Source organism: Olea europaea, chromosome 16 (genome assembly GCF_002742605.1).
Source record: "Olea europaea var. sylvestris chromosome 16, O_europaea_v1, whole genome shotgun sequence".
In the NCBI taxonomy this organism is placed as follows: domain Eukaryota; kingdom Viridiplantae; phylum Streptophyta; class Magnoliopsida; order Lamiales; family Oleaceae; genus Olea; species Olea europaea.
This window is the reverse complement of record NC_036252.1, coordinates 1,586,288-1,600,350: the sequence shown is the minus strand read 5'-3', so window position 1 is coordinate 1,600,350 and position 14,063 is coordinate 1,586,288. Positions and strand designations below refer to the sequence as shown.

The 14,063-nt window shown below is 30.8% G+C and overlaps 1 protein-coding gene across 1 annotated transcript; it reads right to left on the bottom strand.

Moving 5' to 3' along the window:
• Positions 1-3,484: 3,484 nt before the first annotated feature.
• On the bottom strand, positions 3,485-11,358 carry LOC111411652 (protein CLT1, chloroplastic-like). Its single transcript, XM_023042185.1, has 8 exons — positions 10,736-11,358; positions 6,725-6,870; positions 5,633-5,670; positions 5,331-5,446; positions 4,637-4,733; positions 4,505-4,544; positions 3,616-3,666; positions 3,485-3,518 (listed from the first exon to the last, which is right to left on the bottom strand). Exons 1-7 carry the CDS (start codon positions 11,299-11,301, stop codon positions 3,659-3,661), a joined length of 1,011 nt encoding a protein of 336 aa, XP_022897953.1. The 5' UTR covers positions 11,302-11,358; the 3' UTR covers positions 3,485-3,518; positions 3,616-3,658.
• Between the last annotated feature and the right edge of the window lie 2,705 nt (positions 11,359-14,063).

The following is a 14,063-nucleotide window of genomic DNA, read 5'->3' as shown; positions in this document are numbered from 1 at the left end:
TTAATGTAATGAGAAATAATGGGACTCAAACGGGGGCTAAGATATGTTTGATGTAGATTTTTCATAGTAAATTTTTTATGAGAAATATTTGATTGAAAAAAAGGAAAAAAAAAAAAGAATTCACGTATAAATTATTTTATTAAGAGAATATATGATTGAAAAGAAATTAAGAAAAATGAGTTTTAAATAATTTGTACGAAGTAGGACTAATAATTTGTTTTGAAGGGATTATTTGAAGTGAAAAATGATTCTCATGACTAATAAGTAATTAAAATATGGAAAAAGATTATTGATTCACGTGTAAAATCATTTTATTAAAAAAATGTTGTGATTTTCAAATAAACTATGTCAAACAAATGCTAATAAACAATTGAAAAATATTTTTTGATGGATTATTCTCGAAGTACAAAAAGGGGAACATGAGGGCATCCAAAATGGAAATCCAACGACCCCTATTGGAGGGACGTCTGTGTGCCGCAGGCATCCCTAATCCATTTTGAACACCCTTATGTGAAGGGTTATGTACTCCTAGAATAATTCTTTTTTAATATATGCATAGTTATAAAAAAAAGAAAAGAAAAGAAAAACTAACTGAATCATCCAATTCATAAATTAAGTTCTTATTAAAAATTTGAATCATCCAATTAAGCCCCCATTTTGTGGAAATGAAAATGAGTGGAATAGTGTTTTTTGAAAAATGAGTGGTTGAAAAAAAAATTTCGATTTACAAGTAATCTTATTTTATAGAAGATTGTGTAATTGAAAATAGGAAAGAGAAAAATAAAATATAATGTAATAAAAATTAATAGGTACACATTCTGTTCGACGACTTTTTATTTTTATCTTAATTGCATGTTCATGCCTTGTAGGTTTGATTAAGCATCATTTAATGAAAGCAAGTAGTTAAAAACTTGTTTGCTATTCCATTTTAATAAAATCATAAGTACAAGAAAAATTTAATAGAACTTGTACTGTGCTGATGTGACAAAATGTAAGTGGACTATTTTTTCCCTTTTTCCATTTTTCAATGATGTCGTGCCATATGTTGTTTGTAAAGTTTTTTTGTCAAAAAATTATGTACTTGTAGTATGATTCAATTTCAAAACTATACATCTTAAATTATTCATCATAGTTAAATTGATTGATCATTGATATATAAAAATATATGTTAACTAATTAATGAGGAGAAATCTAAAAATATTGTTTAAAAAAAAAGAAAAAAAAATGAAGAGTCAATCTTCATGGGTGAGATGTTGGCAATGGGATGATCGATTTGGAGTCGAGTTGAGTGAGAGAAGTAAATGAACTTTACGTGTAAGAGAAAGGATAAATGATTTTGGGATCTAAATCGGAATAGAGAAATTATTATGGATAATTTCATTCATGTTTAAAAATGTCCATAGATGCAAAATTTTCAAATTTTAACCATTTTTCTAAACGAGGTACCAAAATTTAACATTTCACACAATTTCCTCCTGATCTCTCTTTCTATTACACTGCTTTCCTAAAGAACCATATGGTCCACTTGACATAACTTTTGAAAAGTAAAAAAGAGTTTTTAAGATCCAAAAATTGTTTTTGGACCAATTTGATTAAGGGGACGTTTGTTTTCCATTTGGGTAAAAATAAGAATGAAAAATATAATTATTATGGATTCCACACAAAACATAGAAATCCAAATTTGGTGACTTGATGTGATGAATAACGGTTATATTTTTCATTTTAATGGGAAAAAAATGAGAAATAAACAGGAGCTAATTTTACAAAAAGTTTTTATTTCATTTAAAAGAGTTTTTAGAGGAAATCGGTTCAATGTAACTTTCTCTAAAAGTATTTTAGAGATAAGAAGCTTTTTTTAAAAAATATTTTTTAAATAAAAATTGGGATAACTTTCTTCAAAATTTCTTTTATAATACTGCTCAACCCCCGAGCAGTATGGCCATGATTTTGTATAGTGCCGATGTTATGAGGCCCACAGTTCACGGGCCTTGGATCGTTTGGGCAAAAAAAACAAATGTTTTTTTTTATTTTTTCCCTTATGCTTACTGTAAGAATAATATATTTTAAACGGAGAGGTAAAGACTATGTCCCCGTTTGAATCTCATTACATTAAATTCCATTGCATTCTATTTTCTCTATCATATTTTGAACTACACAATATTTCATAAAATAATATTACATTTAAATCGAAAAATTTTCCTTCTTTTTCAATCATCAATTTTCAAAAAAATATTAAGCACCCATTTTCGTTTTCAAAACATGGGAGCCAAACGGGGGCTATGCACACAAACAAGCATTGGTAGAAGCAAGATTTTCATGTACGGAGCAAATTATTGTCAAAGGGACAAAATAGAGATGTGCACCTTATAATTTTGTTTAATGTTTATTCATTTAGGGTTTGTTCGACACAACTTATTTAGAAAATTATTTTCTCTCAAACTCAACCCATGTTTGAATATGATTTCTTAAAATTTATTTTTATCAAACTTAATCTTGATCAGACATTTCAAGGATTAATAACTTACGTTGATTTTTTATCACACATTTTTTCAATTTTTATCAAAATTGAACAAGAATTGATTTTCAACATAACATATTGTCAGCCGTATACCCTCGAAAATAATCATTTTTAACTTTAAATAATTTCTCCAAACAAAATTAGAATTTCAATTTGAGTACTACAATAGCTCAAATTAAAGTTGAACTAGTAATTCGCAGGTAGTTTGCTTGAGCCAATGACCTAATCGAACTTCACAACTATGCTACCCAATAGATATATAGCCCTTATTTTTTAATTTTTTTTTCCTAAAAAATAGTTTTTCTTTTTACTTATTTTCAACAACACATTATTTTAATAAAATAATTCGTAAATTTATACTTTTTTTTCTTACTCTTTAATATAATTTTTTTTTTTTATCATTTATAGCATAATCATTTTTTCAAAAAATAAAAGAGGGCATAATAATAAAAAAATTAATCGGGAATCGAAATACCTAAAAATTGTTTTACCGGGAATTGCTAATTATTGTGTTTCATTAGTATAATTTTTCAAATGAAAAATGTTGAAATAAAAGTTTTTTTTTTTTTTTTTATGTTCGTTTGGTTTTGTTTTATAAGAAAATTATCAATTAAAGGGATATAATTAACTGGTATTGGAAATAAATTTTGTTTCTATTGCCAAAAAAAAAATAATAATAAGAAAATTATCTATCTTTTAGTATTTGTTTAACTTTATTTTATATAAAAATTGTTAATTAAAGGGAAATATTTTTTTTTAAAATAATTCTTAGAATTTGTTTTCATTGCCAACAAAAAAAACAAAAAATAAATAAATTACGCTACAGTGACTGGAATTGAAATTCTCACCATATTCTAGGAAAACCTAGAAAATTGCTTATGTGGCAAGAAACTTGGAAATGAAATTCTAGGGGGGGGGGGGGGGGGGAGAAGTGAAGTTGACTGAATGGAATACCCCATAAGTTTGACAAGAAGGGTATCAGGAGGCATATGAAAATTGCCTGTACATGTATTAAAGGAGTTTTCAGGCTCTCGGTGAAATTTAAGTACGCTATAAAACCACAATTTCAAAGAGCATTAAAAAGCTTAATATCTAACCTGGTAAGCAGATCCAAAAGAGTTTATAACAAATAGATCGACGCTACCTCCCTGTCATAGCAGCCACAAATATATCCAAAGTTATTGTTTCATCTTGAAACCATATGAAGTTAAAACTAAAATTTATTTGACATTTACATGAGATCATCCTAAATAGACTTTTGGTATCTATGATAAACTCTACATATCCCATGATTTGTACAAGGACCGAGCAAATGTCATGTAACCATGTCGTGGGTCCCACATGTTCAAATGATATGGTAGTACTTTATCATTCATTATATACTAAAGTGAGGTCCAAACAAAATCAAATGATAAACAACTCGCATTAACTCAATTAATAATTTTCTGAAGATACAAGAGTAGGCTTTGAACTTGATTTAATACATTGGGAAGTTGAATAGAATAAATGTGCCTTCAGCTAACAACAATCAACTACTTGTATCACATAAACTTTTAGGCATATTGGTACCAAACGCATGCATCATAAAAGTAGGCTTTGAATGTGATAAATGATAATACAACTATAAAAAAGTACTACTTTGGTGCAAAACTATCTGTGTATCACAAAAGGGGTTCTATGCTACTCCCTTTGCATCTGAATCCAACAAGTAAGCTCCTAGACCACTATCCCCTTAAGATGTATTTCACCAATGCCCCAAAGCATTTCCCTTTCTATAAATTGATTAACTCAGAAGATTTAAATATAAAATGCCAATACGATATTTTAATGATATATCATTAGGGACAAGTCTTCCACTCCCAGATTGGAGTAATCTAAATAAAAAAAAATTATGATGCACTAACGCTTGAGCTATATTATTTTCACGTGGTGCCAACATATCCAAACTTCAAGACACAAGTATATTAGATAGGAACTGTGACATACCTACCTTTAATCTTTGAGCAGCATCCAAAAATATTATCTCCTACAAATAATAAATCTCATAGTAAGAGAATGTTATGGGTGCATGAAGACTACCCAATTATAAGCCACGCCACCACAGAGAAAGATGCGTACCTTCAAGATTGTATCAGCAGCTTGTAACAAGAAAGAAATGATCATCAACAGACTCCAAAAGATACCAGCTCCCATCAGTGAATCAGCACCAGATCCACTGCAAAGCACGCAAAATATGTGAGCAGTAAATGTAACAATAATAAGGAATTAACTACAATGAGCATGTTTGGCTAAGCTTAAATGTAAGTTGAACTTATCTTTTGTAAATTTATGTTTTTAGCCCATAAGTTAATCTTTCCTACTTATTTCCAACTTTGACCAACAATTTTTTTTTATTTTTTATTTTTTTTAAATACTTACTTATTTTAGGGTTTGCCAAACATGAACAATGCCATATATTACTCTACTTAGATTATTGACCTATTAAAGAGCTGTTAAAATGAGATATGTCTTGTTATTCATGGCATCAATGTCTGAAAATAGATTATTGAACTATTAAAGTTTCCATACTCACCAAAAAAAGACTCAGCACCAAAATAAAAGCGGAAATCTTTATAAGATAATCCTCACCTTAAATTTGATAAACATATTCAAATTAAGTCAATTGAATTTTGGAACCTTCAAGTTTATCATGCAATGCATTTTTTCCGTCAATAACCTGTATTTTACAAGCTATCGATATTCTATAAATAGACATATAATTTGTCAACTTCTTTAAATAATATATTGGGCGTCTGTGTAAAAAGCAAACTACCTTGCCACAGTTATGATAACACCCACTGCCACAAGAAAGCATCCAAACAACTGGTTAAAACTATATCTCCTCCCAAGAAAGATATAAGAGAGAATAAGTTGCCAGACAAGAAAGCTCTGCAAAGATTACGAGATGACCAAATTAGGTCTGAAGCGCAGAATGAGAATATTATAGTTAGCAGAAAAAACACTTACACTATCGGTAAAAAACATCAATCAGTTTTAATGCAACTCCTTTTAATTCAAGAATTACATCGACTATGACCACAAAAGAAGAAAAAATCAACTATAGATTGTCGTTACCTGAGATAGAATAGGAATTGCTGCGCCAGAAAGAATAGCTGTTTCAATATGGAAAAACGGTGTAAGGAAAATCAGAACTGAATCTCTTAACAAAGATATGTAAATATGATGAAGTAAAACTGTTTCAAAAGTAACAAGATCTAATACAAAAATCATCCTCGCACTAAATTCAAGAGATATTACACAATAAATGGCTACTCCAAATCTCATAAAGACAAGACAAGCAATTTGGAATATAATGATCTGACTAAATAATAGAGTAAACCAGGAGAAGATAAATTCATGTTAGCAATACTTCACTTGCATGAACCAAATTTCCAAAATCAACTATAAATTCAACAGTTTTAAGAAAACTTACACGAGCCTTGAACCAGGCTTTTATCGAAATATATAAAACACATTTTTTCCCCTAATACAGGCATTGACAATGAATGCACGGTATAAGAAACATTATAGCAACATCAGTCAATAAACTTGCACTCGCCATTAGATTTTGCATTCCTAGACCGAACAGCTCCTCATCATTTGGTAGTAAGTACTTCAATCAATTATGTTGTAAGTCTGACTTTTCTCTCACCACCGCTGCTATTAAAATGATGTGACCATCTTTTTTATTTCTACAGTGTAAGAAATGAGTAGCAAAAAATAAAACATCATCCCGATGTGTATCATTTTATGAAGCCTTCTTATTGTTCTGCTTCGTGAGAGTTGTAAGAGTTCTGAAATGATAATATTGCTTTGGACTATGACAACATCCTGTTTTTCGATTCTTTCCCATTTGCAGAGATACAACTTCATATGGTTCAACAGATTTTTGCTTTGACAAAAACTTGTGTTTCATATTATATCTATTCATTAAAAAAAGTCAGAGGTCAGTAACTGTAATCTAAAACGTGTTGAGTTCAACACTCGACAAACAGAAAACTTTTAAGCCTACTTCAGTTAATAAAATGGTAAATTAACTTTTCGTGTTGATAAATTAACTTAAGAGTACGAAAACCCAAAATACTATTGTGAAGATTATCTTATCTTCTAGTCCAGAACAATAAGAAAAAGACGGAATAATGCCGTAAAACATCAAGAACGGATTACCTCCAGCTGCCATTCCAGATGCAGCTGCAAGAGCCTCCAACAGGCCTACAGCAACTAGTGGAAACTTGGGCAAAGATAACATTTCATCAGTGACTTTGCCAGCCTGATAACGGAGATACAAGATAGAGAAGTATACAACTATGTACCTGGAAAGAGATGTGTATGGACCACGGAATCAATAAAGAGGTAAAGTCATAAAGAATCAGCAACAGTAAGACTATCAAAAAAATGTGAAAGTTTGAAACCAGGGGTAGAGAGGATAATTTATCCCGCAATGTTGTGTTTCATTATGCTGGTGGCAATTGACATTTTCCAGAGAATGAAAAAGATAATATGCTAATTTATTTTAAAATAACTGACTAAACATATGAGCATAGCCGTTCTCATAAATATCAAGTTTTGGATCCTTGACTTGATAATAAATATTACAGTTGACCACATCTTCGAGGCAGAATGCATGTTCTCTGAGTTCTTATGGAATGGAAATAAGTGAATCACAGTATGGCTTAGCATCTACTCCCTTTCAGTGATGAATAATGATTCCGCAGACCTACCTCTTCCAACCACACCGTCATGGTTTGTGCTCAAACTCAAAAATAAATTAAGATAAATGTTAAAGGTTTATGTCGAATTGATATGCTTTTAGCATCTTCAAGTCTAGTATTCCATACTCTTAGCATAAACTTGCATTTGGATCACACTTTTTTTATGTGCACATTTCAAGAAAGAAATCCAAGCTCTTAAAGCGTGGATATGAAACATTTGCTTATGTTATCAATTTATACAGTATCGAGTCCAAAAATATAATAGCTATCAGGTCCTCGCATTAATTAATCTGATCTTGTATAGTATCAGAAGAAAACCTAACACATTGCGCAAGCATCATATCTAACGAGGATGTGAATCTTTTAAAGCTATTGGACAGAACTTTTTGCAAATTCTAGACATGCATTGGTACTATCCAGATGGACAATGAGATCAACCCCCAGGTGGCACGTTGTATCCACGCAACGACCTAGCTGCAATACTTTATGCAGATAAAAACGACATCAACGACTCAACACACAACAATAAAATCTTATTGAATCTTCAAACGATCGCCAATCATATCCAAACATGCAAAGGTGAAAATTTGACATTCATTTCCTGCGCTGCACCAAAATTTGCACTATTTTGTACCAAATCTTGCATCAAACCAAAATTCTTCACCAAACATTACACCAAAACGTACACCAAATGAATTTTATTCATTCTTTCGATTTTTGACAATATATTTATTTAAAAAAATTGTTTATTTATTTATTTTATAACTATATAAATTACTAAATCATAATTTCGTTAAATTAACAAATATATTGATTACTAAATTATTCACGTGTTTTATATATTATGTTAAATTGACAAAAATAATTGATTATATTATTAATTTATGATAAAAAATTACGTTAAATTTACAAAAATAATAAATTTTAATAATATAAACTTTGCGTTAAATTAAACTTTAAACGTAAACTTTACGAATTAAACTTTACGCTAAATTAACAATTACGTTAATTATTATTGATTATATTATTAAAAATAATAAACTTCAATAATATAATTAATAGTATAATTAATTATCATCATCATCATCATTATTATAGAACGAAAATGACGCAAATACCCTTAACCATTATCTTTGAAAAATGAAAAACAAGGACAAAACGGACATTACACCATTTGGTTGGGCATGCATTGGAGATGCCCTTACCTTCTCCTTTTATCTGTAGAAGAAGGCTTTCAAATGGACAGCCTAAATCATCCTATAATGATCACAAATAACCGAATGAACTCCAGGTATTGTTACGCTACAGTCCTCTGATTTAATGAACTAAAATTCAAAATGACTGTAAAATGAGAGAGAGTCCAGGGCTGTTGGTATCTCCAACTCTTTTTCAAATGACTTACACCGCATGCAAAAACGGTCGTCCATCTCCTCTTAAGACCAAAGAAAAGAGACACAGAGGTTTCAATATCTTTCATTTCTTATCTGTCATTCATTAAAAAAGTTGTTCAATTGATATTTTCCAGGAGCCTGTGTTAGGCACATGAGTTCTGACTCTATGAGCTTGGTGGGATCACATGGTTACTGACTCTTGGATGCACAAGAAGGAAAATCTGAGGCTGTGGGATCCACCACTTGAGATCCAACACACTACCAGCGGTTCTCATTTTAATGGGACCCACCGATAAGTACTATATGGTGCGCACAAGAGCCTCATTTTTTTTATTGCAAAAACACTAAAAAACCATCCAGTTGGAAGAGAATAATGTCGATAGTAAACTGCCCTTTATGGCCTTATCAAGTCTTTACTGTTATAATGTATTTGGTTGAACATGCGAATACAGAAAGGACAATATTTGGTTGTACCAGACCCAGTTTGAACAGTTATTTACTTTATACGTAAATATTATAGAATTTAGATAAAATATTAACAGTTGAGATAACTATTTTGTTTCAACGAGAAGCGAAAATCCAAAAAAATAAAAAATAATTAGTTTTAAGAAATAGCATTTTTTTTTCTTTTTGAAAGGCTAAGAAATAACATTTTATTATAAAAATAAAAAGAAATATCAAAAAGAACTGCCGAAAGTAAATTAAGGAGAATAGAGGACCACATGCAATGAACAATGTCACTTGAGCGCCCCCAATCAGCGAGGAATTAGGCTGCAGTCTCCTCACATGAGAGGCCACCAAACCATGAATAAAAAGTCGATGGGCCCCGCATTGTGAGGGGGCTAACGCACACACCAGGCTTTGATAAAGTCACCTACCCTTTTAATAAAATCGTTCCTACTTGAAAGGACAAAGATTGTACCAGACCCAGTTTGAACAGTTATTTACTTTATACGTAAATATTATAGAATTTAGATAAAATATTAACAGTTGAGATAACTATTTTGTTTCAACGAGAAGCGAAAATCCAAAAAAATAAAAAATAAGTAGTTTTAAGAAATAGCATTTTTTTTTCTTTTTGAAAGGCTAAGAAATAACATTTTATTATAAAAATAAAAAGAAATATCAAAAGAAAGAAACGTAATAATTTTAAACTCGTCTTTCTTATATAAATAAATATCCTCCCATAGTTGGACATTTCAATTTCATATGTTAAACAAAAATTCCGTGACCTTTATTTATATGAAAAGACCGTTGGGGCCGGTGCACGTGGTCAAATTTTCCACGTCCAAGTTGTTTATTCGTGTACTTGGCAAAATCAATCTTCCTCTTCTTTTACATATCAATTGAACTAAAAAAAATTGCAACCTATTTGAAAGTATAAGAATTGATTAATTAGGTGTTTGAGAGCCATTTTTATGTTAAAAATGCATTTTAGAATGGTAACTTGACGAAAAGTGTGTGGTTGAAAAATAACGAAATTTTTTTTATTTACGTGTAATATTATTTTAATAAAGAATGTATGGTTGAAAAAAAGAGAAAGAAAAATGTATTTTGAAAAAAATGGATACCAAACGGGGCTAAAATAATTTTTCAAGAAACACTCGTATACAAATATTAAACAAAGCACAACTTTAAAACGTATGAAAGTATGAGTGTTGAAATAGACAAATATAATGTATTCAAATCAAAATTTTGGCGGCATCAAGGATTTATTTGCCTATAAATGTAAAAATTAAGGGTGACAATGAATCGAGTGAGCGTGATCCTTAGATTCAGAGATAAAACTCGACTCATGTCCACAAACTGGACTTGATTCGACCCTTTAACTCATGCCAAGACATGTCGGCTCATGGACCCTGACTCGTGATTCAACTCTATACACGGTCTCAAACAAGTCAAAGCCGTCCATGAGTCAATGGCTCGGCCAGTTTGTCGTCCAGGGAATGTTGAAATAAATCTAATTAATTTTTAAGTTCGAAATTTCTTCGAATTTCTATTGTTTGTGTGTGCCCCTTGAGCCAGATTAGAGAATGAAGTACGTGGAAGTGAATTGAGACTGTAAAAAGCAGTACCCGAAAGTGGCGAGTTGAGCGAGAAAGAATGGATATTGCTTCAGAGGGACTAACGCAAGCTTGTACAGCACCCGATTCCCTACGCCCAGCACCACCGTCGTCGCTGCCGCAACCACCACCTCCACCCTCCGATCACCGTCTTTACTCTTCTCTACCGCCACAGCCTCCTGATGTTCATGGTCGTACGCACAACAATTTGGTGGCTGGACCTTCCTCTTCACCTCCTCCTCGCCTGTTGATCTCAATCCTCTTACTCTCGTGGACCCTACCGCCGCCTCAATCACCCAATTCCTCGATTGTAAAACGCCCTGTTCTCCTACTCCCACTCCACCTCTGAACTGGAGCCGTGGACGGTCCATTTGTAGAATTACTGAGAGTCGACGCGGAATGTGATGAATCACAGCCGGCGTCGCGGCGGCTCCGGCTGTCATCCGGCGATAACTTGTTAACATCTCGTATATTACTAGTATATCTACTGTATGTGTATACAAATCAATTAGGATGCGAATTTCTCTGATTAAACATACAATTAATGCATGAAAAATTGTTGAAGAAAATCTGGACATGAAATAAATGGAGAAATAAACCGATTCATCTGTGTCGACTGTATATATTTGACCGGGAAAAACAAACAATTCGGATTGAGTTGTCAACGTCATAAAAGTTCGGATTTTTTTCTTAAAAAAAGGGACCTTTTTTTTTGTAATTTACTTTCCTGCACCCCCTTTTTTAATCATCATAAAGGGTCACCCCTTATGGGCCGTTTGAACCCCATTATTTGTAAATTATAATGAGGTAAATAGTATTTTTTTGAAAAGTAAGTGGTTGAAAAAATTTTTGATTTACGTGTAATATTATTTTATTAAAAATTGTGTGGTTAAATGTAGGAGAGAGAAAATTTTAATTTAATGTAATGAGAAATAATGGGACTCAAACGGGGGCTAAGATATGTTTGATGTAGATTTTTCATAGTAAATTTTTTATGAGAAATATTTGATTGAAAAAAAGGAAAAAAAAAAAAGAATTCACGTATAAATTATTTTATTAAGAGAATATATGATTGAAAAGAAATTAAGAAAAATGAGTTTTAAATAATTTGTACGAAGTAGGACTAATAATTTGTTTTGAAGGGATTATTTGAAGTGAAAAATGATTCTCATGACTAATAAGTAATTAAAATATGGAAAAAGATTATTGATTCACGTGTAAAATCATTTTATTAAAAAAATGTTGTGATTTTCAAATAAACTATGTCAAACAAATGCTAATAAACAATTGAAAAATATTTTTTGATGGATTATTCTCGAGGTACAAAAAGGGGAACATGAGGGCATCCAAAATGGAAATCCAACGACCCCTATTGGAGGGACGTCTGTGTGCCGCAGGCATCCCTAATCCATTTTGAACACCCTTATGTGAAGGGTTATGTACTCCTAGAACAATTCTTTTTTAATATATGCATAGTTATAAAAAAAAGAAAAGAAAAGAAAAACTAACTGAATCATCCAATTCATAAATTAAGTTCTTATTAAAAATTTGAATCATCCAATTAAGCCCCCATTTTGTGGAAATGAAAATGAGTGGAATAGTGTTTTTTGAAAAATGAGTGGTTGAAAAAAAAATTTCGATTTACAAGTAATCTTATTTTATAGAAGATTGTGTAATTGAAAATAGGAAAGAGAAAAATAAAATATAATGTAATAAAAATTAATAGGTACACATTCTGTTCGACGACTTTTTATTTTTATCTTAATTGCATGTTCATGCCTTGTAGGTTTGATTAAGCATCATTTAATGAAAGCAAGTAGTTAAAAACTTGTTTGCTATTCCATTTTAATAAAATCATAAGTACAAGAAAAATTTAATAGAACTTGTACTGTGCTGATGTGACAAAATGTAAGTGGACTATTTTTTCCCTTTTTCCATTTTTCAATGATGTCGTGCCATATGTTGTTTGTAAAGTTTTTTTGTCAAAAAATTATGTACTTGTAGTATGATTCAATTTCAAAACTATACATCTTAAATTATTCATCATAGTTAAATTGATTGATCATTGATATATAAAAATATATGTTAACTAATTAATGAGGAGAAATCTAAAAATATTGTTTAAAAAAAAAGAAAAAAAAATGAAGAGTCAATCTTCATGGGTGAGATGTTGGCAATGGGATGATCGATTTGGAGTCGAGTTGAGTGAGAGAAGTAAATGAACTTTACGTGTAAGAGAAAGGATAAATGATTTTGGGATCTAAATCGGAATAGAGAAATTATTATGGATAATTTCATTCATGTTTAAAAATGTCCATAGATGCAAAATTTTCAAATTTTAACCATTTTTCTAAACGAGGTACCAAAATTTAACATTTCACACAATTTCCTCCTGATCTCTCTTTCTATTACACTGCTTTCCTAAAGAACCATATGGTCCACTTGACATAACTTTTGAAAAGTAAAAAAGAGTTTTTAAGATCCAAAAATTGTTTTTGGACCAATTTGATTAAGGGGACGTTTGTTTTCCATTTGGGTAAAAATAAGAATGAAAAATATAATTATTATGGATTCCACACAAAACATAGAAATCCAAATTTGGTGACTTGATGTGATGAATAACGGTTATATTTTTCATTTTAATGGGAAAAAAATGAGAAATAAACAGGAGCTAATTTTACAAAAAGTTTTTATTTCATTTAAAAGAGTTTTTAGAGGAAATCGGTTCAATGTAACTTTCTCTAAAAGTATTTTAGAGATAAGAAGCTTTTTTTAAAAAATATTTTTTAAATAAAAATTGGGATAACTTTCTTCAAAATTTCTTTTATAATACTGCTCAACCCCCGAGCAGTATGGCCATGATTTTGTATAGTGCCGATGTTATGAGGCCCACAGTTCACGGGCCTTGGATCGTTTGGGCAAAAAAAACAAATGTTTTTTTTTATTTTTTCCCTTATGCTTACTGTAAGAATAATATATTTTAAACGGAGAGGTAAAGACTATGTCCCCGTTTGAATCTCATTACATTAAATTCCATTGCATTCTATTTTCTCTATCATATTTTGAACTACACAATATTTCATAAAATAATATTACATTTAAATCGAAAAATTTTCCTTCTTTTTCAATCATCAATTTTCAAAAAAATATTAAGCACCCATTTTCGTTTTCAAAACATGGGAGCCAAACGGGGGCTATGCACACAAACAAGCATTGGTAGAAGCAAGATTTTCATGTACGGAGCAAATTATTGTCAAAGGGACAAAATAGAGATGTGCACCTTATAATTTTGTTTAATGTTTATTCATTTAGGGTTTGTTCGACACAACTTATTTAGAAA